The sequence below is a fragment of the Amphiura filiformis genome, chromosome 11 (genome assembly GCF_039555335.1).
Source record: "Amphiura filiformis chromosome 11, Afil_fr2py, whole genome shotgun sequence".
Classification (NCBI taxonomy): domain Eukaryota; kingdom Metazoa; phylum Echinodermata; class Ophiuroidea; order Amphilepidida; family Amphiuridae; genus Amphiura; species Amphiura filiformis.
The window spans coordinates 3,729,587-3,755,946 of record NC_092638.1 but is presented as its reverse complement, the minus strand read 5'-3'; the positions used below and the strand labels follow the sequence as shown (position 1 = coordinate 3,755,946).

At 35.6% G+C, this 26,360-nt stretch overlaps 2 protein-coding genes and 1 long non-coding RNA gene across 3 annotated transcripts; 2 read left to right on the top strand and 1 right to left on the bottom strand.

Moving 5' to 3' along the window:
• Positions 1–1,297: 1,297 nt before the first annotated feature.
• On the bottom strand, positions 1,298–14,999 carry LOC140164455 (uncharacterized). Its single transcript, XM_072187738.1, has 5 exons — positions 14,774–14,999; positions 11,015–11,233; positions 9,500–9,645; positions 6,145–6,411; positions 1,298–1,403 (listed from the first exon to the last, which is right to left on the bottom strand). Exons 1-5 carry the CDS (start codon positions 14,945–14,947, stop codon positions 1,298–1,300), a joined length of 912 nt encoding a protein of 303 aa, XP_072043839.1. The 5' UTR covers positions 14,948–14,999.
• Positions 15,000–15,610: 611 nt separating this feature from the next.
• Positions 15,611–20,697, top strand: LOC140163898 (uncharacterized). The gene is made up of 3 exons (XR_011860426.1): positions 15,611–15,721; positions 19,867–19,962; positions 20,669–20,697. It is a non-coding gene; the product is annotated as an uncharacterized lncRNA (long non-coding RNA).
• An 860-nt stretch (positions 20,698–21,557) lies between these two features.
• LOC140164449 (indoleamine 2,3-dioxygenase 2-like) lies at positions 21,558–26,244 on the top strand. The gene is made up of 6 exons (XM_072187731.1): positions 21,558–21,649; positions 21,778–21,911; positions 22,266–22,386; positions 24,223–24,319; positions 25,442–25,493; positions 26,154–26,244. The coding sequence occupies exons 1-6, from the start codon at positions 21,602–21,604 to the stop codon at positions 26,242–26,244; spliced, it is 543 nt and encodes a 180-aa protein (XP_072043832.1). The 5' UTR covers positions 21,558–21,601.
• Positions 26,245–26,360: the final 116 nt, after the last annotated feature.

The following is a 26,360-nucleotide window of genomic DNA, read 5'->3' as shown; positions in this document are numbered from 1 at the left end:
TAACGTTTTAAAAACGTTTTCATGACCTTTAAATAACCCGACATTTAAATGTTATTAAAACGTTTTGAATAAAACACTTTAAGAACATTTTTGTGTTTGCTGAGTGCAAATATTTTAACATAATATTATTTAAGAGTTGACAAAATATTTGGTAAAAAATGTTTGCGAAAATAGTTTACAATAACATGTTTAAAAACATTTTCAAAATTTAGTTGTAGTGTGTTTTCATATAAAACGTTTTCATGACCTTTATATAACCCGACATTTTAATGTTATCAAAATGTTTTTACCTAAACCAAAAGTCTAAATACAACTTATTTAAAACGTTTTGTGTTTGCTGGGAAGTGGCTGCCCCAGACTTGATGCACTTTTTGGCGCAATTTTTTTGTTGCCATTTCGAAGAACTGGTGAGGCGTATAGGGATGTAACTTGACGAGGTTGTGGTAAGCGGCAGTCGTAAGATCCGATGCGATTTTGGTCGCAAGATATGCAAATTAGTCACCAAATTTGCCTATTTTTTTATTTGTTGAAATGCTTTTGACCGTTTTTCGGAACTGGTGAGGATGGTGGTAAGGGGCAGTCTTAAGATCCCATGTGATTTTTGTCGCAAAATATGCAAATTAGCTATCTTATTTGCATATTTTGTATTTTTAAAAACGTTTTTTTTTTGCCATTTCACAGAACTGGTGAGGTGTATAGGGATGTAACTTGATGAGGTGGTGCTAAGGGGGAGCTGTAAGATCCGATGCGATTTTTGTCGCAAAATATGCCAATTATCATTTACCATTTTTCGGAACTGGTTAGGTTTATAGAGATGTAAATTGGTGGGATGGTGGTAAGGGGCAGTCTTAAGATCCCATGTGATTTTTGTCGCAAAATATGCAAATTAGCTACCTCATTTGCATATTTTTTAATTTTTTAAAACGTTTTTAGCTAGAATAGAATGCTGACGCTGCGCCAAAACACGTATGTAAGTGTATAATTATTTAATGATAAATGAACTACCACTAAATGTTCCTGTCAGTGCTGCAGTGCAAAACTTCTCATGCAATTCCATCTTTAACATTACATTCAAATAATAATTACATTGTAAATTGGAACTGACACCAATTTTTTTGCAGGAATATCTTGTTTCTTTTGTTTTTTCTTATTACATTTTATTTGTTTATGATTTACGAGGTCAGATGTGTCAAATCTGTCTTCTTTAGGGGTAGGGCCTAAAAATTCTGGAAGCGCCATTGTTCTCCACGTTGGTTTTCTTTTACCGCTTGGTTCACCAATGTGTTTTGGTTTACTTTCAATTGTTATCTTCCTCAACAGTCACTGTTGCCATTCCTTTCATTCTGCTTCTATGATATGTAACAGAACATCCACTGTCGACTATAATGACAAAGTTTCCATTCCTGATACACGAACCATGTTGAATAGACAGGTGCTAGATTCAAAATGATAGACCCAATAATGATAAATCCTGGATATAATGGTTAGTGTCAACAAATATTTGGTTACTATAAACAAACTATATTTGTGACGTGTCATGTCAAAAGCACTTTTGGGCAGGTTGTCAATTTTGAGGTTTATACATATCTTATATAAAGAGATATTTTGCTCCACAGTGCCGTTTTCCCCAATAAAATTAGACATTCCTAAGTGAAGATATTGAGTTTGTAAGTTATGGTATTATAAAACTGGAAATGGAGATATCGGCCTTTAAAAATATTATTGACAATGTTGAGAGTAGGAATTACCTTGGAAAATGTCTCAAAAAATACAAGATGCCAGTTATATTCCGGTCTGAAACTATCAGACAATATTTTAAACATTAATAACATCACAAATTCGCAACAAACCCAAATTGTGAAAAAACCACCGCCGAGAAAATTTTTGGCTAATTCTCCATTTACGATCCTGCCCAATAGTGTCTGGTTTTGACATGACACGTCACATTTTACTATAAACGAATAGTGGTCAAACAATAGAAATCCAATAATCACCTGGATAATCCCATTTTCTACTGAGAAAGTGAAAGAAAGAAAAGTAAAGAAATTCCAAATTTAGAATTAAAGAAAAAGAATGGAAAATGCAAGAGGTATACAATTGGCATATAGCATATCTATTATTTAAATGCCCATAACATGTAATACATTGTTAAAGAGGTTAATACAACCCTTTTTAGGGGTGTTATAAAGTTATAAATGTTTGTCAAAATTCTGTTTTTAACACGATTAGCCTATTATTGTATCTATAGTAAATTAACATACCCTGCAAAAATCAAGGCTTTACGGTCGAGCTATTAGTCGAACACGTACGTGATTTTCATGTTCATAATACATCAAAATGACCGACCTCAGCCACGTTCGAAGAAGAAGTGCACATTGGCGACATATGCGCTGCTATTAAATAGCGTCTTTCTCTGTATTGCCTTAAATGTTCGGGCCAAAATTTAAAACGGGACCTATCTGACAATGAAAACTAACATTTTGTTGAAAAGAAATACATTTCTATTTCGTATGTAAATGTTACAATATGGATTAATACTTATATAATATTGGATGGCATTGAGGGTTGTATGAGAATATACTGCACGCGCCATGAATGATATTCAATGAATTTTATTGCCCGGGATCTCAAAGCACAGAGTCCACACCAGGTAAATAATTATTTTTGTACAGGCGGTAAAAGAACCAATAGAAATACGCCGTGCAGCGAATCACGTGGATTTGCAATAGCATCGTGAAGCGCTGCTGAGTTACAAAATAAACTAAATTTATACTCCGCGTGCGGTGAGCGATTGGTATTTGAATAGTTGCATTGAGATGATTTGAATGACTGCCACTTCCATTTCTGGTATTTATTCCTAGCTATAATGAAAAAAGAGTCGCATGTATAGTTTGATCAGTTCGTTATCGGCGGGCCTTATAACATCGTGTATTAATATCAATATAATTATTTTATTTCGAGAATTGTCTTGTGACTTGTCGCCAGAAGCATCACGAATTATTAATTCAAGTCCTACAGGGTGTCCCAAAAAAGAGGCCCCTCATTGCGCCCTCTTTTCTCCTATTTCTGAAAAGTTGATCAAATATATTTTGGTATGTAAAGAAACCTTGAGGCGTTAGCTTTAATAAACCAAAACAATTATATCAATCGGCTCACAACTTTTGAAGATATACTCTTTTAAAGAAATGTACCCGTTTTTCACTCTGTCCACGGAAAAGGTTTGGCTACTTCAAAGATTGAAAAGGAGTACATATACCATGCACAGATATCCAACATTCCTCAATGATAACTTTGTAAAATAACTTTATTTATGGAATGGGCTTTACCGGTGGGTTTATGGGCAATACATTTGGTTAATAGTGTCATTAATTTGTGGGTAAAATGGATGCCGAATGGAACTTCTTTTGCTTTACTAGCAATTACTTATTTTTTCTTGCTAATTTATGCCTTTTTGTTTTAATATGTTTCTTACTTTGTTGTTTTTTGCTTTCCTTTCAAAGGTAGCCCTAAAAGGCTGTTTGGTTTGTCTTTGGTTCTTCTGAAGTGAGTTTACTGCGCTGCTCTGCCCTCTACCTGGTTCCCTCCTTGGCGAATACAGGTTTCAGCCCTGGTCCTCATTGCATCAATTGCGTTGCGTTCCATCCTTGTGCGCCGGGTACTTGCGAATGCATTCAGTAATACGTTTGCGAAGATCTTAGATTATGCCACAAAGGAAAAAAATCAAGTGGTGTGATGCCTGGTGATCGTGCAGGCCGGGATTTTTTTTTCCACGACAAGGATGCGTAATAGTAATCTCTTATACAGCTATCGCCATACGCTTTCTATTAAAAGTAACGCTAGTAGCCATGATTACGTCTGTCCCAGAGTTTATACCACGATAAAGGGTGACAAGCTGCATTTTGTGTTTGTTTTGTTTACCAACTCAGCTGGCGAGCCGAAAAAGGCCGTGTAGGTTTGAAGTTAAAAGGTAACTGAAGTTTTTATTCGCAATTCCTATAATAATCAAATATGCGGATATGGATGAAACACTATCGAGATGAATATATCTTGTGGCATCTTCTCTTGCCATGACAATATAAAACACCCCGGTAAAATACATGCATGTAAATTGTAATACAGTACATATCTAGACTACTTCGCCGTAGCCCACTTGCCAATTGTGCCATACATTTAAGCTTAAAACTATGATTCAAGTATTTGTGCACAATTGATAGATTTTCACATCTGATCTTTTCAGTCACCATACTCCCTCTGTTTGTTAGCTTCCCAAGTGGACTACTGACTTTGACTTGCGGTTAACATTTTTAACACTGGACTCTATGGAGAGTTCGCGAGTTCTGGCCTACCTAAGGCCGAGTAAATAAAAAAACATGTTTCTCGTCCCCTCCCGCTTCCTTTTTTAAAGATTTTGTATTTTTCTTTTTATTTTGCAATCTTTCTGTAAAGATACTAGAGAAATTCTGCTGTATCATCTCCGTCATGTGACGGAAATGATTTTCTCATAGTAAAGTCATCTCCGAACGTCCTATCCGTCACAAAATTGTGACGGATATGACGTGATGGTATATTACGAAATGAACAAACTTATGACCCTAGTGGTAAAACTATAACATACACATGGTCAATGCCGGAGGTAAACAACTGTTGTAATTTTGAAAAAGTAAAATAAATAATGCGAACATTTTAGGTATCAGAAGCGTTCAGAGATGATGATTAATAAAGGTTAATAAAGGTACCCACCCGTATGAGTGAAGAAATGGTTATAGTGAAGAAATGATTATTGCGCGAACATGAGGGAAATTTTTTAATGAATTTACTGCATATTGACTTAATTGTGCTCTCTGGGTCATATAGGAACATCGATACTAAACAACTGCAAAAAAATTAAATTCAAAATCATGTTTCATATTTTCTCCTGAAAGTGGCGGGACTGCAATTAGGCACCTTACCGAAGAATGACCCAAATGTAGGCCTATTATATTATATAGTATAGGACAGCTCATAATTATGTTTTTGTTGCAAAAAGTAAACAATTTTTGGTGGAATACCAGGGATTAGGTGCTAAAACAAGCAATTTCTGGAATTTCTCTTATGATATTACTAAACATTCAGGTTTCTTTTACTTTTTATTTGATACAAATCGCACATTGCAAGTGAAAAACTTTCAACAGACGATGCAACAAACTGTCAGAATGAACGTTCATCCTATAATACACAATGCATTATATTTCTTATGTATTCTATTGTTTTCAAACAGTGTTACTACAGTAATCAACTAATAGAAATTAATTACAGGCCAAAATATTATAATGGAACAGAACAAATTGTTGCATATATAAAGTTCAAGTGATATGTCAAAATAATCATTTCTAATCATAATATTATGCTAATTAGCTAATTAATATTCATATTTCAACATTATAACTTTAAAGTAGATTTTCTCCTATTTCATATTTTACCGAAAATGCATTTTCAAAAAAATGTAACTCCAAAATGTCTACATCACAATGTTTTGTAGATATCCCATTTCACACATCAAAAGAGAACAAAATGTGATGTACTTGAAATTTAAGGACATTTGTAACATTACACACACGCACATCCAATACCCCTCCAACACACATTCTCAAGGGCTATGGTGAGGGGAAAGTCCACCCAAGCTTTTGCTTTTCTTCCCGTCATAATAGAAAAAGTGGGAAACGTGCAACTTTTTTGCCAAAAAAGCCCAATATTAGGCTCATTGTGCTCCGTTATAATAACCGAGTGACTGTTTTCATGTAAATGTCTTATTTTGTGTCTTTTAAATACATTGCTTTCGGCTGAACCACTATAGCACACTATGTTTACATATTTATGACATTATAATGACAAAGGTACCAAAATCTGAATTTTGATGATTTTTACGATCGTCCAGATGAGCAAAACACTGTCATTTAAAGTAGTAAAAATGTTCAAGTAGTTCTTGAACAAAGCCCGCTGATGGCCCTTCTGGCACCATGGAGGAGAGGGCCTTTATATTCAAAATTTTTACTTTGGCCAAAAATGTCCATTTTACTGGTCTGGTACCCTGGTATACCACTTAGACATACTGTAAGTATACAGTGAAATGTATGATGTATGTATAAATACAATAATACAATTTACCTGTGAGCAAATTGGATGTCAGGACAAATAGCCCTGTCTGCTGCTTTGATGTGGTAATCTTCCCCAAACTTCATCTGAAGCTTGTATTTCATCATTTCTACGGCTTGGGTGGGCCCATATTTCCTCTTGAATAGAGATGTGAGTGATGACTTTGCATCATCTGAGACATCTCTATATTTGAGAGCATCAGCGCAGAATATGGGGTGGTTGTGCCTAAAGTCCAATTTAATTTCTGTTGGATACTTGGGTAGGTGTGTATCTTTACTTCTGTGAGATAAGAAGAACAAAAGAAATTGTATAGTTGTATATGAGTGAACACAAGAGCTGAGTAACAAGTAATATTTTGTCTTGGGAACTGTTACACATATGGGGATGCCACTTGGTGGGAGGACGGTTAACTTCTGTAAGCAAGATCCTGGTGAAAAAATGTAGGTGCCCACCAAACACAAAATGTTTTACAGAAAACGTTTAAAGTTGGGTTATACAAAGGGTATAAGACAGTTTAATTACATTAAAACAGTTCATATAGTTGGACTTAGACTTGGCTCAGACTTGGTACCCTGGTCTTAAGTCCGGACTCTGACACAAAAGGACTCTCACTTGGCTCGATTTGATTCGAATCGGCTCGACTCAGACGGGTACAAGTCTAGGTACCGGGTAATTTATAATCTGTTTGTGCATATTTGAGAGAATCAATGATGCATGATACCACTAGAGCCCTTTCCTGTTATAGGCCTATTAGCACAGGCTCTGTGCTGTACTCTGATACCTATATCATGATCCAAGATATTCCACCAATAGTAGCCCTCGCTACGATGGGTCAGTTTTGAGTCCGGACTCAAGTCCAGATTCGAGTCCACCTTTTGTTGGACTCTGACTTGGCTCGGACTCGGACACAAAAGACTCGGCTCCGACTCTGACACAAAAGACTCGGACTTGAAGCCAAGTCCGGTCTGAATCCAGTTCAATATTAAATCCATGTAAAATGTGAAATGATTATCTAAAAATGTCAAAATAGCTCTCAAATATGTTGACTTCACAGATTTGGCCATAAATTGATTCGGGCTTTCAAATCTGTGATCTGTCATATCCTACATATCCACAAAATTATTAGATTTATAGTATAGTAGAATTATTGTCATCATTAATGAAATAATTGATAATTATAATTAATTAAATGCATAATTTTATTAAATATTTGGACTATATAAAAATATCTAAGACTTCTTTCATGGAACTTTCTAATCCATTAAACTCTTGAAAGAGATATAAACACATACACACTGGACCATACATCTCAGCTCCAACTCAGTAACTTGGTACTCATTAAAATTTGTATGTGCTCACTACTCACTGCACATTTGTCTGGGACATTTGGCCAATTTTGAAAAGATTTTTAGAATTAATATCACACAACCAAATATTTCTGAAACGGTGAATTTCTGTTTTTATTATTATGACGATGATGATAACGATGACGGACGATGATGATGATGTTATTTTTCTATTTGAATACATTGCCCTACATTTACATGTATGCTGCCCCAGATTTGGATCTGTGCTGCAAGCAAGTTAATTGTGAGTTTACATGTAGTGTGTCAGTGACACACGCACAAATACCCACATGACTGCTGTCTGATACATGATAGTTTTTCCTTCGGAAGTTATTTTTGTTTTGTTGAATAAATTCAGGAGTTACCTGTTCACATACCTGCCAACATTGAAAACCTAGAAAACAGAGTCCATGGCGAACGTGCGCCCCTGACGGCCGCGGGTGCAGGGGCCCTTAAGCGGGCCCCTGCTGGGGTCCAGGGTCAAAGCCCCGGTGGGGGTTGAGGGGGCAAAGACCCCCAAAGCTAGAGGCTTTCTACACTGTAAAAACCCTTATACACCCCTTTATCAAACAACAATAAAGAACAAGGTGAAAATGAAGCCCTAGGCTTTTATACACTTCAGCTTGCATTAGAGGAGGGATTTAGACTCAATATCTAGGAACAATTTCAACACATATGATGACTACAACCTACCTTTGAAAAAAAAAAAAATTTAATTTTTTTTGTTTTCAGAAAATCGTAGTACTCCAATTTTCGGGGGTTTAAAACTCGGAAAATCGGAGTAACTCCGCGAAAATCGGAGTAGTTGGCAGGTATGTGAATGACCCCCATTTTTCAACAAAAATCCTACACACACAGACCCACAGATTTTACTCCATATACCCAGGCTAATATGCAATCCTGGTGGGCAGATCTGTAATATAAATGTAACAATAAAATATTACAGCATTCTATCTTTTAACTTTATACAATTCAACTTCTGATATGCTTTCTATCATACAGAGCAAAAAATTAGGTTACAATTTTATTTTGAGGTTATGGCAACTTCAATATTTGACTTCATTGGAATTCATACTGACCAGTGTTGTTGGGATGCATCTATTATTTGCTTTGTCTCCAGCAAGGTACCAGGTCCCCCCTGTCTTAATCTTGAATGATACACATTACTGCACATCAAACTCAAAGACAGTATTATCCACTCTCATGTTGGGGGTATCACTGACCGCCGCTCAGCTCATTGTTGCCAGGTTCTGCTGGATACCATTGTTCGTCCAAATGGTACACCAAGATGTTACATAATAACACAAGGTGTATTACCAAAAGACGGTTAATATCTTTTACACCCATGAAATGATCTGGATGTTTGAATTGAATTGAATTGAAAAAGTTCAGAGTGACATATTTCTGTGACCCACAGTTTTTGAGCTATGACCACATCAAAACCATAAACCATTCCTTTCTGCACTTTTAAACATGTAAATACAGGCATAATAGCATGATTTTCTTATTTTTTTTTTTTTGGCAGGTATGTGTTCATGTGTATGGGTCTTTTAAATGAAGTGTGTACTGTTGGTTGGTCAATTCTTTGAAATGTGAATTTGTGAACAGTTCGCAACTCTTCTTAGCAACTCACAAAATTTCAACTCTCAAATTTCAACTTGCAACTTGCAAATTTTAACTCGCGAATGTCAACTCGCAAACCGTCTCGCAACTTCTTTAGACAACTCGCATCTCGCAATCGCAATTCGCAACTCGAACTCGCAACTCACAACTCGCACATTATCCACACCCCTGATGAGTCTTCTGGCACCATGGCCGTTTATATTAAAAACTTGGGCAAAAATCATTGCAAATAATTAGTCCAATTAATTGTCCACTTTGGGCATCTTTGGCAACCTCAGAAAAAATTCCTGGTGCCCCTATTGACTATAATTACTGAACGTTTTAAGGGGGACTTATTGTTGATAACCCTGTAGTACCAATATCATAAATTTCCAAATCACTGCAAATAAAGTTCATACCTGCTGAGTTTGTGACCTTGATATTTGAACTTTTTGATAACCATTGTCATACTGGCTTGGCAGTTAGTGTGTTTCGAAGGTACACGACGGTTTGCATTGGTCGTTGACTTCACAGGCAGGGTATTGTGTTGGCAACGGTAGGTTTTCTGAAATAAATGTTAAATAGTTGAACATACATTTATTTACAGTTAACAGTCATGCAAATGTATCCCAGGGGGTTTCGCTCCCATTGTGGGATGTACACCATACGCGATAATCAACTTTTGAAAAGCACCCTAAACAAGGATTTAACCCTTGGCTAAAACGATACCCTACGTACTAAACAGTATGTAGGTAACACGCGCCTCTAAACAGGGATTTTATTCCTTTAATGCATCAAATTTCATACCCTAAATTTCATTTCCATGTATTAGCAATTGCAATTTTTTCATGTTTTTGACACCCTAAACACGATACGCGCGTATCGTGCCTACCCACGAAAAACTACCCTTTTTACGCGTTTTTATTATCGCGGATGGTGTACAGGCCACAATGGGAGTGACCCCCCCCGGGAAATGTATTTCATTGGAGATGTAGGCATTTGTATGCAGTAACATACATACAAAAATAGAGTGCTTAATTGTGAACTTCTCTGAAAGCATATTACAGGGGACTCGAATTTATTTATTCACATAGCAAATGCAGATCTTACAAATCCTTACAGCTATTTTAAAAAGAAACTCATATGGCCATTAGTCTTGAACTTGCCACCCAAATAAGGTGGAGTGGTTGCACTTTTTTGTATCCTTTTGAAATACATTTACTGTAAGGTACATCTTTGCTTTTGGTATCATTTTAAACCTTAAACTCACTTCGAGATGCTGTGCAAAATCAAGATATAATGTTGCTGAATGCTGCCGAAACGTCTGCTTGTATTTTGATTATTGTGGGTGGAGGAGATTGTGGAATCGAAGGTGGTGGAAGCAGCGTTCAAATTATAGGGTGGTTGGAATTTAAAATTACTCCCAAAGTATAAGAACCATGCCCATGCAACTTGGACCCAAGTGTCTATAAGTAAAGAAGGAAGGGTCGCAGGTCAAAGCTCATTTTCCAAAACAATAAGCACATCTGTATATTATGCATTACCTCTATTTACAAGTACATACATTTTTTGAAAACATTACACTTTGTGCACATATCACCGCCAGAAGAAAATCACAGGGTTCAATGATTCAGTTCAATATGCCAGCTAGCCTAGCACCTAAAAGAGACCTTGAATATGAGACTGTCAAGGGGTAAGTGTAGATTTCTGATTTTACATGATGCAAGAAACAAATCAATTATTATTCCTGTTTTTCCTTTACATCTGCCCCCCCATTGGCGAAACCCAGAGGAGATTTGATAGATTTTTCCACCTTTATTGACCATTTTGAACAAAGTTAATTTAGGATTTACATCTCTATGAGAAGTGAATACTGAACTGTGATCTTTTGAAAAAACTCTCCATAATTGTTTGTCTCCATAACTAGTTTATACCTTGAAAAGTATTTTCTGTCCCTCTGATTGATGCTGCCTTAAAACTCTCCATGTAGCATATGAGACTTCTTGAAAGTCTTCCCGCCATGTGTCCAACTCCTTTTCACTTTGCAGAGCAAGTCGTAGAGTGGCAGTAAAATTGATGTCATTGTCACTGTTTGATGATTCCTCAACAGTGACTTGGCAAACATGGTAGTCGTAACCAACTGGAAGAATATTCTGTACAAGTTTTGAAATAGAATTGAAAGTACTGAGGTAAACTACATGTAATAGAAAAGCAATCGAGCTATCCCCACACAGATCCCATATATTTTCCTCAAATTCCTCATCATAGACCTCCATTTGAAAACAAAAATCCTCACCAAAAGATCCCTGAAATTTAGCACCGCAAGAACATTGCCCCTGAAAGACCCCTATTTTAAAACACCTTTACCCCTGAAAGATCCCCTTGGATGTGAAAGTTGCAGCTGCATCCCCCTCCCCATGGTTACAAACTGAAAACTACCCAGGAGAGAGAAATATTTTCACCATTTCTGTCCTGATGAACTTTCTGAAGTAAACACATCTGATCACGAATTCACGATTTTGTATTTGCACTTCAGCTTTTAATTTTAGAATGTTCAAATTAGGCAACATTTGCTATATCTGAAAAATATAGTTTGACTGATCAAAATGTAACTATCGTCTAAATTTAAACATCAACAGAATATTTCTACCGAAAAATGATAGCTTAGTTAATTCAGACTCTAGCCTCATGCTCGAAATTCAAAGATTTAGAGTTTTTGAGTAAGAGGACAAGGATCACTTTCAAATCTTTTTGTGGGATTAGTGCCTGAGGGTTTATCAATCAGAATCTCATATTTGAAAAAAAAAAAAAAAATTAAAGGGCCTCTTCATTTTCCTCGATTAGGCCTACTGTTGGAAAAAGAAAGACCAAAAACTAACAATGGCAATGCTATTTTTATATTGAACCCATGAAGTGGAAAAACACCTCCCTCACTCAGCAATTCATGTATTGTCCTGTCGAGAATTAAAAAATAATCAAAAAGTTAATATTTTGTGTGGCCTTTGGCTTTTTGGATGGGGTATGAACGTTTGGACAGTATTTATTGTGGGACATTAGAGCACATCAGAAATATCGAATTGCACTCTGAATACGAAGAATGTCCCTCTGATGTCAAATAATTTTGATTTTTGAAATTCGCAATGTAATACACATTTTATGGCAAATGATTAAAATTTGATATTTTTTATACTTAAAGTGTATAGGTAGGATGAAAGCCGACGATCAATTGAAATTTTTGACCTTTCGTATTGAAGATATGGATTTTTTTTCCCCAAAACACCAAAAAAAATTAGGTCTTTTTAGGAAAAAAATCCATATCGTCAATATGAAAGGTAAAAATTTTCAATTGATCATCAGCTTTTCCTCCCAGCTACATTATATATCATCAATCTTTATTCAGCAAAACAGACAAACAAAGAAAGTAATGAAAAACAAAGACTGGACTTACGCCCAGGACAAGTTGGTAGACAAAAGTCATCAACTATGCAGGGCTATGCATGCAACGTGAGCAACGAAAAACTATAAACTGGACGAGTGCCAAAGAAGATTAGAGCTGGAGGTGGGGTTGATCAGCAGTGCCCCAGGAAGGATCATGGCGGGCATTCCAAATAGTGTAGCTGGTCAACAGGGAAATTTTGCTGAGGTCTTTTGGCAAAGATCTCGGTGGTTTTGACTTACCAAAAGAAAAACACTTTAAAAGAATATATCATTAGATTTATGAAATTTACTTCGAGGACTGTTATATATCAAAAATGTGAAAAATATCAAATTTTAATAATTTGTCATGAAATTTGTATATCGTGAATTTCAAAAAATGAAAATTATTTCATATAATAAAGACATTCTTCGTATTCAGAATGCAATTCGATATGTCTGATGTGCTCTCATGTCCCACAAAAAATACTGTTGAAACGCTCATTCCAGATCCCTTAATAATTTACCGTACATTGTACCTCATTCCTCTTTATTTTGCCTTTGTCTTTTTCTAAATATAATTTAACTGTTTTAGGCTAAAATACATGTCATTCCATGCCAACCTAGCAAGGGGTGTACCCCATACATTGTGGATTTCTTGTTGGTTGGGGTAATTGAGAAATAAAAACCCCGAACATTTGAGCCTCTAACTCTGTTTGTTTTCACACAGCATCAATTTGAAATCTAGGGGGGTTGGCATGAGTGTGTCGTTGCGCAAATCCAACTTTAAGGGGCCATTTTCCCCAAACTATACCCATAGAACATTCAAATGCTCTATTCTGGGATTTTTTTGGGGGGCGTAGATTTCAAATTTGCTTGGTAACAAATCCATATATCTTACTTCCAAACAAAGTTCAAGACCCATTCAGTGATCCCAGCGCAAGTGTGAAAAAATTAAAATTGTTTATAAATTGCTTAAAAGTGAAGGATAAGTTGTTCAAATTATCATTTGGTATTTTTAAAATGACAAATTTGACAAAAAACAAAGAAAACAGCAGTACGGTACTGACAAAGTTGAAGCCCCATTCAAATACATGTACCGGTAGTTAATTTAGACACTGTCAGTACATCTAAATTACAGATTTGTGTAAAATGTCTTATTTTGACTTAAATACACAGCTTTCGGCTGAACAATTCGCAAGCTATGTTAGCACACCTATGACAATGACAAAGGTACCAACATCTGAATTTTGATGATTTTTACGATTGTCCGGATGTCTGAGCAAATCACTGAATGGGCCTTTAAAGGGCTCCCAAAATGGGACAATTATAGGTTAATGAACGTGTATTACTTATTGGGAGAGAAATTAGACAAAATAATGCATGCGCGCTGATGTCAATGCGTCTAATGCACGAGCCCCGAAGGGTGAGTGCATTAGATTCATCAACATCATCACTCCTGAATTTCTCTCCCAATAAGTAATACAGTTGATTTTTACTTTTATAACAAATTATGACTATAAGTGTTGGAAAACAGAACCAAATATAAATGCATCAAGCCGCCCAAAAAATGAATCAATCCTGCGGACGCGAACATGCGCGAGCAAGTGCAAGATTCTCCCAGTGGTATATTGCAAGAATCCATGGATTCTTGCTAAATAACTTTGTATAATAAACTAATATACTTACGAGAATCCATTTAGATTCTTGCTGAATTTCTGACCCTGCATTGGTCCCAGATGTTCTCATATTTTGTGCTGAAGCTCCTTCTGGACTTTGTCAACACGACCATTACATTACACAAACGTACAGTTTGTCCACTCTGAAGTACAAAGTGACAACGTACGCGTATACAGCATAAACAGACTCCTATACAGTGCGTACTGTGTAGTGCTGCATCTCTGCTGCAGGTATGCGTGCCTCAAAGTAGAGCTTCAATGTGGGCACAATGTGTGCGTTCACGTCTATACGTTGTAGTTCAGAGTAGACAGACTGTAGACCCTATCTAGGAATCGCAGATTTGCAAAAGTGACTAAGTCTATATCCCTATACAGTACTAGTTAGTACTATTGATTATTACTCATTCATTCATTGTCATTTAGTACTGATACAATGACGTCGATGTGTAGCCTGCCCTTGTTTTATTAAAGTTGTGAGTTCATCTGGAACCAATGGAAATCGTACATTATTGTGGCTTTAATTTACATGTATGCTAGAGCCTAGTAGATCTATCATGTAGACCTTTCAACTAACTTTTAATTATATATATTAAAGCTTACCTGAATTCTTTCTGGTAATGTCACATCTTCGCACACTGTCACTGTGGACACTGGTAAGCTTCTTGAAGTCATGGAAGTTGAACTTTCAGATTGGCTTTCACTAGTTTTTGCCGTATCTACATGTACAATTACCACATCATTGGCGCACGCAGCGCCTGTGACATTTTCCTCCATTGGGAAAAGCTAACAATACTTGAAAACGACCGATACTTTCTTATTAAATATTGATACGATAAATAAGAAATTCGTATTTGGCCGCTGCTGCCAAGCAAAGCAAAACAAAACAGCGCGTAGGAAAATATTAAGCCCGTCACCCTTTTAAGTTGTAGTCTCTTGTACAAATACTATACTTACGCATACAATAACTTAACTGTGCAGAGCGTATATATATAACTGTATAAGAGATTACTATACGCATCCTTGTCGTGGAAAAAAAAATCGCGGCCGGTCCTACCACCGGGTAAGGTGCTGGGGTAAAAAACATTATCACTAGAATGAGCGCAAAGGATCGATGGGCGATCGTGTAAATGCGTCGTTTTTTTACAAAATCTTGGGGGGGAGGGGAGAGGGTAGGTTAAAAACACACCCCCTTGTAGTTCTAGGGCGACCCGTTGATTATTATAATTTATTGCACCGTCCCTAAATATAATAGAAAGCAAACAAACGAAAATAAAATGTGTATACACAATACCTGCCTGCTGACCGATGATGACCGTGACTTTGACCTTTTCAACAATATCAGCGATATTGGTGTTTGCACCAAGACCGATGTCACGGATTGAGCTAGGTCATAGAATAATATAAAAAACAGCAGCTAAAACGAGAACAACGTTTATAAACCTGCAGTGAACAAAATATTATACCATGGCTTCTGATGTTGGTGATGTTCCACGACTTGAAGATTATCATGTGTCGAGAAAACTTGGATTTCTACTTGAAGATCCGCTGGTAAGTTAGTATTTTATTCTGTACGTATTGTAAATGTTATGTACAATAATGAAACGGCATGTATCAAAATATTTATCATTCAATACTAGGCATACAATAAAACGTCTGACGGTGAATGTACATCATCTCTTTATAATAATTATGTGTGAAGGTCTATATATTAAGGCCGTATAAAATTAATGTTTTGGTTCTCGTCCAGAGGATTTTCATGAATTGATGAGGGAGGGAGGTGTTTTTTGTTTGTTTTTTTTTTCAATGTAAAATTAGCATTGTCAGTAGTTTTCGGTCTTCTCCAACAGTGCTCGAGGAAACGATGAGGCCCTTTTTTTTTTTTTTTTTTTTCAAATGTGAGATTCTGAGGATAAACCCCTAGAGTACCACAAAAAGACTTGGAAGTGATGCTTGTTCTCTAATAAACTTATTTATATGTATGAAGATTTCATAAATCATTCCAAAGTCTAAAAAATTGAAAAATCTAAAAAAAATAAAAAAATCTGACAAATCCCAGAAATTGAGGAGGGAGGGGACGAGAACCAAAATATTAATTTTACACGGCCTAATGACACTAGCTCTAAATAAATAAATAGGCCTAAATATAAAAATATTTCCATTTCTGCACGCACCTTGATTTATATTAACCCAACAAACAAACACGTAAATAAACAAACACCCAAGAAATAAATAAATAAATAAATAAATAAATAAATAAATAAATAAAAAAAAATAAAAAATAAATAAATAAATAAATAAATAAATAAATAAAAATAAATAAATAAATAAATAGATAAATAAATAAATAAATAAATAAATAAATAAATAAATAAATAAATAAATAAAAAGTTCAACATAGTTGAGTCAAGGTGCGGATTCAAATGGATTTCTTTTTTACATAACGTAATAATATTGAAGTTAAATTTACCTCAGAGTTATATAATATTTACCAAATTATGTAAAATTTTAATTAATTTGATTTGAATGAACCCAAGACTTGAAAGTTGCAGCAATTTGTATTCAGTATCCATTGAAGAAAATCTTACCAGCTCTCATTGGATTATTATTTTTTGTTTCATGCATTTGGGGGGTGGGGGGAATCAAAACATGCGATAATCAGTAAACAATTGTCATTATTCACATCAGTGATCATTATTCACTTAATGTCAAATTGAAACATGAAGATTTTGGTTCAGGTAAAAAGTTTTATAACTTTAAAATGTCGGGTTATATAAAGGTCATGAAAACGTTTTTTATGAAAACGCACTACAGCAATATTTTTAAAATGTGTTCAAAATGTTATTGTAAACCTTTTGCAAACATGTTTTGCCAAATATTTTGTCAACACTTAAATAACATTATCTTAAAATATTTGCACCCAGCAAACACATCTTGAGTTACTTTCATTTAAATGTACGCTGCGACATGGGACCGAAAAATTTGTAACTTGCCTAGACCAAACACACAACTGATAAATTCAACGTGGCAATACTGTGTTCTAAAAACCCAGTTGCTACAAATGAGGTGTCATAATGCGCAGAAATAAATTCTGCTTCGACTGCTTATTCCAAATTTGGCATAAAATTAACCGTTTAGGAATAAGGGGGGGTAATTAAATAAATAAATAAAGAAATTTATAAAGCGCATTATGCCAGGCCTCAATGCGCTGAACAGAGAACTAAACTTACTAATACATTATGCAAAAACTACAAAATTACTTTTTGTTAGATGTTTATTGGGTACAAATATGTACTATTCTGCATGTGTAGTACAAATAATACTATACAACATGTTTACTGACAATAAATAATAATAATAATAATAATAATAATAATAATAATAATAATAATAATAATAATGATGAATAATAATGATGATGATGATGATGATGATGATGATGATGATGATGATGATGATGATGATGATGATGATGATGATGATGATGATGATGATGATGATGATGATAATAATACCAAAAAGTTTCTCACTTCGGAGGGGGATTCCCTTCAGAAGTCCCCCTTTTCAAAATCCTGAATCCGCACCTGACGTGTGCACTGGGTTGTACACAATGCTCATTTCCCGAGGGTGGAGGGGTTGAGCAGAGGGACAGCATTTTTTGGCAGGTTAAAAGACAGAATTTTGGGGCAACTTTTCCATATTGCAAAATTGTTATGGATTTAAACTGGGTTTCCCAAACTCAGCGGCATGTTAAAGATGTGTTGCCACGTCGAAAGTCGGAGCGCAAAGATACAAACCCTAATTTCAAATCATTAGTTTTGGTTTCTTTTGTTCAGAAACCAAAAATCAAGGGATTAAAAAGTAGAACAGATCTGGTCTGCAATCATAACACTATTATGCTGGGAGGACACAGTATAGGGTATATTCAGAAGTATACAATAGCCTAATTGTGCTAACATAATTATTATCATGATTGATATCGGAAATCTATCTCCGCTGACGACAGTTGATGCTCTCTGTCGAAGGTGGCATATTCAACGCACTGAATAGTCTATTGTTCTATTGTGTCCGATTTGAGCGCTGACATATTGGAAAATGTTGCCAATCAATATTAATGAAGTCGTGCGATCGACACCTACAACTGTTCAATTGGGCGACTTTATTGTTAGGTGCTTTTATTCATACATTGGGCGTATCGAGCTGTATCGGTTGGTCCACAATTATATTTAATATAGTATTATAGGCCTACAAGTATAATTTGCTTTGCTTTATTGATTGATTCAGAAATAGTATGGCTATATGCTTCTCGAGTTATCAGCAAATATATCACATTTGAGGTCCAGGATAGACTCCTATATACGCGATTCTCATGTAAATTACTATGGTAGGCCTATACATAATAAAACACGATGTGGACCGCGGCTAATGTCCTTAAAAATACTACAGTAGGAGTGATATCATAATTACTTCAAATCCTTATCTGTAGACCTATTGGCAAACAATGTAGACAATTTGCTTGTGTAGATTCTTATATCCGCCACACAGAGCGCACACTTTGCCTATGCTGCTGAACTGTCCGTAGCGAAATGGTAGAGCAAAGCGTGTTCACTGAGTATAATCAAATGAGCGCCCAAACCAATTAGGGCGCTGCAATAGGTTTGTATTGTAGGTGAACCTCTGTTTTGTGTGCATGCGACAACTCACGCACACCCTTGGGATGGACTAGTACAAAAGGTACCTCTCGTTCGTATAGGCGCTTTTACGTGACTTTCGTTTCATCACTTATTGACAGTAGCCTGCCTATTATAGCGTTAATACGCTGGTCAGGTCAGTTACCGATTTAATGGCGGAAGCCCTTTGTCTCGAACAAAAGGCACCTCTCGATGAATAGCGTGTCGGGAACTCCAATTGGCACAAAGGAACACTAAGCGTTACATAATCTATTTCCTCTCCTTCCTATATAAACTCCTTGGGAATAAGGACATGAATCGATTTTGTTTATAACACCTATACAATTACAATAGTCGCCCCTTTTGTATTAATGTCGAATGCAAATATTTCGATGGTCTATATATTTTCACAGCTAAAATAGCCATGGCATTCGATTTTGTAAACCACGTCTTTCAATGTAGATTGCCATGCTCGATTTCTCTCCTCGTGAATATTGCACTGCGAAATTTAAACATTTATTTTGCATACTTCAAACCAATTAATTTTCTTCTTCACACCACTTATAAGAAACTGAAACGAAAACCGAATCTGCCTGATAAAAATGTTAAGTTTTTAACAAAAGGTAGAAACAAAGAATTCGATATCGTGTGAGTCAAGTGGTTAGGCAGGATAATAGGAAACCACGTGACCAAAACCAAAACCAAAACTAAAACTAAACATTTGAAATGACCGAAAGGGAGGGATATTTTGGGGAGCCAATTAGAAAAATTAACTCCCGTCATCCCGGTGAACGAACATAGCATTGACTTTTTCAAACATCAGAGGCGTTAAAGTCAATCAAATGATGATTTTAATTTTGATTATTTGGTATCAAGCTTGCAAAAATGTTGGATTGTTCCATACATCATGATGCATGAATAGACATTCCAAGCGCAACTGAAACAATATAAATTTAATAGCAAACTGTAAACACTTATTTAAAACTTATTTGTTTGTTTGTTTGTTTGTTGGTTTATCACTCACAGACGGATCTGCCTGAATATTTTCAGCCATGGATGAGATTGGCCAAAAATTTGGAAGAGCTTGTCAAGAACGAGACAATCCGAGAAAAAATACACCAGGTTGGTACTGCCTGAAGCATAATGTTCACTTTTTACTCAGGACATACACTCAGAACGCCACTGACCACCCTATATACTAAATTAGTACGATACTAGCCGGATGAATATGGGGGGAGGATGCCCCAAAAACTACAAAAGATGATGCTTAGATATGCCCGATAAATGATGATGTACACACATTTCAGAAACTATAGCAGCGTTGATATGCCATAACATGTATAAGTTTTATACATGCTTAAAGGTACATGTAAGAAGGGTTGTTATAAGATCAGAACAAATTCATGGAATGTTACGGATAATAGATGATACAGGTGCGTGATAGCAGGCCTGTAATCATTCCATGAACTAAAACTGAAAAGATAAGGTAGCTGCCGAAATTCAAATAAGTGAAAAAGTATGTAAAATCACACACTGAGTCTGCCAAGTCAAACTAGGACTCACAGTGGCTGGAACTGCATGAGATCGCAATCTTTGCGCAAAATCGAAGGAAGGGAATTGATTGGCGCATTTGAAAGAAACACTGTAATGCATGTTACGTACACAGGCTTGAAAATGTAGTAAATCTTTAACAAAAAATGTAAATCGACCACCATAAGATTGTTCTTCTTTTACTCATAGATGCTACTTTTGGACCACACTCGTCTAGCTATATTACAAAGAGTACTTTAATATATTACTGAAATATATTTTGTTCTCCTACTCGTAGATGCCACTTTTGGACCACACTCGTCTAGCCATGGAAGAAAGAGATAAGAAGGAACCACAACGAACGCATTCACTTTGTCCACTCCCTTTACCGACATTTAGTTGGCATTGTTATTCATGAGGATTTACTTTGATCAATACCCCGCGTTAAATAGGTGATTGGTATTGTATTCCATGTATTTGCATGTCTTCTGGAGCGTGTGTGAAGGATGATTTGAACTAATGACCTTCCGTGCAAGCACCCTATAGGATTTTCTCTGGTGACGTGATCATCGGTCATTGATGGCCTACATCTTTTTCTTCCATTTTGCCCAATTTTCCCGAACTTTGATGACTTTTTTCTCAGAGTTGGCAGTCTTTGGCACTAAAACGAGTTAGCTAGTTACGATTATACACATATAAACTATTAAATTAAACAGGTTTTATGTACCGGACTCAACCGGAACATTGTGCATTATTTAAGAACATTTTACATCTATTTTTCATCGAAAAAGTCACCAAAATCTTACCTTATTTGCTAAAGATGAAACTCAGCAAAAAAACGGCCGATTTTGATTACCTTTTCGATGTTTTATAGGACATTTTCTACACAACACGATCAAGAAAACAGTTTGACTGTAGATCCCAAAACAAAGCTACTATACATGTTCAGAGAATCAGTGAAATTCCATAATCTTACTTCTGGGTAGCGTTTGGTTGTTCGTGGATGGGTTTGTTATACATTTTTTCCAGTAATGATATCGCCAAGCATCGATCGCGGTAAATGGATTATACATGAAAGGAAGTACCATTGATAGCTTTTCTTTTCATTCGTCAATAGATAAGCGGATTAAAACTTGGCCGATCGAAGTCGTTGTGGTTCCTTCTCATCTCTTTCTTCCATGGTCTAGCTAACCACAAAGAACGACGATTAGCTCAAATTGCGTTGAGTTTCATGATGCAGGCATATGTCTGGGTGTTTGGTGAAGATGGTGTACCCGCTGTAAGTCGTTTATACTTAAATATTATGTGACAATTTATTTTGACATTATACCATTAAAATTAAAATACATTACAAAGAGTTCTTTAATTGCACCTTACATTTTGAGGTTGGTGTCTTGAATTTTAAAGGTTCTTCCCAAACAAGTTGCAGTTCCATTGGCAGGGATATGTGAGCATCTTGGTACACAACCATGCCCCACTAACATGGCGTATGGGCTAGCGAATTGGAAAAGGAAAGATCCTACTAAAGCTTCAGATCTCGAGTAAGTCAACGATATATCTGTCACCAATCTTAACTTAAAATGTATGTATTTTTGGTAGCACATTTAGAAAAAAAGTCAAGTCATTTATATTGTATAAAATCAGTTGAACGGCTGAAATGTTGCTTTATTTTGTAGGTCTGTATGTCCCACCTACAGTTAGTTGTACTTATATATATACATGTTTGAATATTTAAATAATTTGATAAAAGATGTTCTTTGTAAAAATGTATCAGCTCAAAATATATTAATGAAATATGGGTGGAGTTTCGTAAATAAAGGAAAGAAAAAATAAGCTCAAATCCTTTGCAGTCGAAAATCCACTCATTCTTTTTTATGTGTTATTCTGTTCCGTAGAAATTTAGAGGGCATCATTACACTGACTGGTGGCAATGATTTTAGCTGGTTGTTCATGGTCTATGTTGCCATTGAAATGGATTCCGGACCAGGATTGGGAGCCATGGTGGATGCTCAGCAGGTCAGTGACGCGTTCTAAGTTCCCGGACCGGGGAGTAAACTGATTAAGGATTGACTAAGTATTTTGTTGGTCGAGGCAGCTAAAAAGATAGATTTTCATTATCTAAATCAATATACGAGGGTCATTCAAAAAGTTCTACCTCCATCATCATATCTCTGTTATCGTACGTGTCAGGATATTAAAATTACCCATGATTATACCCTTACACTACAAAATGAAGGTTATTTGATGAAAATGTGATTTTTGGTTGTTTAGATATATTGGTTAAAGCGAATGCAGATTTGGTACGTCGGAAACGGTTAAAAACTGAAGCCAAATGTTTAGTAAGCATCTTATTGTAGCTTTGGCTATTCTCCATAAAATATTTTTAAGATGCAGTTGTCCAGCTGCTTACTCAGGATAAATATGCCGAGAGGGCAGAGCAAGCAATTGCACTTTTCGCAAGCCGTTCAGAAATTTGACCCCCCCCCAAGGAGGGCTTATTCTCAGAAATAAATCTGTAATGATTTCCACATAGATGTGGCCCCCGGATGTGGCCTACATTTTTAATCAAAATTGGCCTTTCTTTTCAGACCGTTACCGACGTACCAAATCTGTAGTGGCTTTAACCAATATATCTTAACAACCAAAAATGACATTTTACTCATATAATTTTTATTTTGTAGCCAAGATTTAAGAGTATAATCATGCCTAATTTCAAATTCCTGGCACATACGATAACGATGAGAGATATGACGATGGAGGTAGAACTTTTTGAATGACCCTCGCATTATTGAAAAATAACACCTTGATGTTTTGCAGAAGTTCATTCTACAAATCATATACTTTGAAAACTTATGTACGTTTTATAAAGGTGATGTTGTTTCAGCCCTCTTTATAACATAGTTCAAGCACCACCGGTCATACAAAAGTATACCTGATATTTTAATTCTTCTACACGCTCGCTATGAAATGATCACTGCAATATTTACCAAAGCTCACTACCATTCGCAAGATGCTGTGAACTACCATATTGCAACAGTTTAAAATAGTTGCTAACCTTTACAGAAGGAACACTCTGGAAATCACAACATTATGCCTTATATCGTTATGAATTGGTGAATTATGAATCAAGCATTTTGAGCAAATGTATGCTTGTGATTATGTTTAGGCGATCTTTCATTTCCACTAAAATTAATGATAAATCTTACTTCCCGACGTAGATATTGAAATTGTGATTTGGACGAATCGCGCCTAAGTGCGATTAATGAATTTGACCAAAAGACGAATCGTATACTTAGCTATACAAATCAGGTTGATCTCATTGTATAATATAGCTGGAAACTCCAAATTTTCTGTCCTATACTATTATATTTGATAGCAATGGGTAGCTATTAGGTATCTTCTTCAAGTGATACCAAAATAAGTACAAACATTCCCTACACGATATCGCTATGGCGTAATTATGTCAGAGCGCGTCGCAAAATTGAGAAATCGCAGAAAATTATACACAAAATATAAGCCAATATTGTTCCCGTCTTGTATCTCTTATGAGATATAAGTATAAAACAAACAGAAAAAAATATAGTTATAAGTTTATTATTATATTTAAAACGAACTTGGTTTATTCAATAAACCAAATTTGTTTTAAATATATTCCAGCTCCCTCCTTGATTTACCTTACTAACATTTATTTAGTTATAAGTTTAATCATCTTCAACCACTTCAAACTAAGATTGTTCAAATTGTACGGCATTTCAATTCACAAGATGGTGAAATAGAACAGAAGAGAAAATTCCATTTCACCTGTTTCGTGTAGTTACTTAGTTGTAATGTGTTGTTGTTGGTAATTCGCAGGCTGTTAAGAATAATGATCCGGAGAAATTAGCAGAATCATTAAAAACAATGGAGCTGTCCTTGCAAAATATGACGAAGACTTTGAGTCGAATGTACGGTAAGTCTCGTGTTTGTAACATTCAATTGATATAAATATCCAAATAACATTCAATTAAAGCCATATTACAACATTTCTGTAAAAAATAGATTAGTATTTATTTTCCATAAAATGTTAGCTTTTACTGTCAGATATGTCCAATTTTGATTTTGAGCCGAACAAGTGAGGTAAAGCATAGAAAATTGGAATTTACTACTAGCGCCCATGCATGTTACTCCTGCGGTGGTAATACGGTTATTATCGTAATAATAAAACGCCGGTTCCGTCGTTTTATTCAAAATCTCTGATTTTGTAAAATTGGAATTTACTACTAGCGCCCATGCATGTTACTCCTGCGGTGGTAATACGGTTATTATCGTAATAATAAAACGCCGGTTCCGTCGTTTTATTCAAAATCTCTGATTTTGACAAAACTACAGCACCTAAAGTTTTGATTTTTGCAGAGTATCTTTATTGACTAAAGTACATTACAATCGTGTAAAAACCAGAATTTAAAATAATTTTGAGGGTGTTCTCATCAGCAAATGTTATAATATGGCTTTAATGTTTTAGGCAAAACGTGTTTGAAACACATCTCATCTCTATTTGATTTAGAAGAGAGGGACTATTAGTCGTTCACGCTACATGTAGTATTTTAGACGGGAGAAGAACAGTCTTCCATCAAAGAACAGTCTCCCATCATATCAAAGTGTTAAAACTTAATTCAATCTTTCCACTGGACCTTTTTATCCATATTGCGCATTAATCCGTAATGGGGAACAACAAAGATCAAATGGTCAAATGGTTTTTTTAGTGGCCGACTCCTCGTGAGAGTGGGATCCGTATCCGTACTAGCAAGTGTATACACGCGCACCAAACCGTCTGCTCGCACTGTATATCACATTTATCCGGATGCCAGGAGTGCGTATTGATGATAATCCCACTTCCTGTGAAGAGTCGGCCATTGTTGTGTTTTAGTCCAATATCTGTGGTGTATCCCAACCAAATTACTATAAAATTCTGTGTTATATTTCATATAATAGTCGAAGTTAAAACACTTACGTGCAGACTGCAGACGTTTCGATAGCTACCAGCTATCTTTATCAATGCTTATAATAATAATAATAATAATTGGTTTTACAGAGCAATGTACACCTGAAGTGTTTTACAAAGTGATTTGGCCGTACTTTCACAGGTAAAGTATGACAACGTGAAAGAGCAAAAACAAGTTGGTCGAAATCATTGAAATCATTTATTAATTTGTTGCTAAAATAATATTCCACAATTAATATGGAATTTATGACATTGATCAAAGCCCATCATTGGGAATTACATGAATCAGGATTGATGAAGGTAAGGCGAGCGAATATAAAGTTGGGCGGTTGGGATAACCCAACAGTTGGTATATGCATATGTTCACAACGTTGGGCAAAATTTCGCCAAATCGTTTTTTGCAGCGTGGACTGACCGGAAAACGAAAAGGGTATTTAATAATTAAAAAAATATATTGACTATAATTATGATAATCGATGATAATATATACGTATTTAAATAAGGTCCAAAATACTTAGCCTAATTTTTGAAATATCAGAACAAGGGGTTTTTCTTTCAGAATATTTGCATTGTAGATTATGATTTTAAAGTGTCAGTTCACACTTCTAAATTAATCCAAAATATGAATGAAATAATGAAATAGTGAAATATCCTTATTCACGTCTTATATATAGTTTGGTCTATGAAATTGTGTATTTAACCGAACTATGGATGACAAAGTGTTATTCCTTAGCCGTAAAGAACAGTATTACATTGGCTTTGTGGTTAATTGAACATTTTACTTCTTCTTTAATTATTACAGTTTTAATAGTGTTGCGTTTAAAAACAAGGGTCTCGGAGGACTGATATATGAAGGTGTGAGCCCTGAACCAAAACAGGCAAGTTGCGGCTAATAAAACTGCCCTCCCAATGCAAAATGTTGAAAATAAATTTAAAAAGCGATACTGATATTAGTTTGCGTCTGACATCAGGGCAAAGGCGCGGCGTGATTGGTTGCTGACCTGCGCAA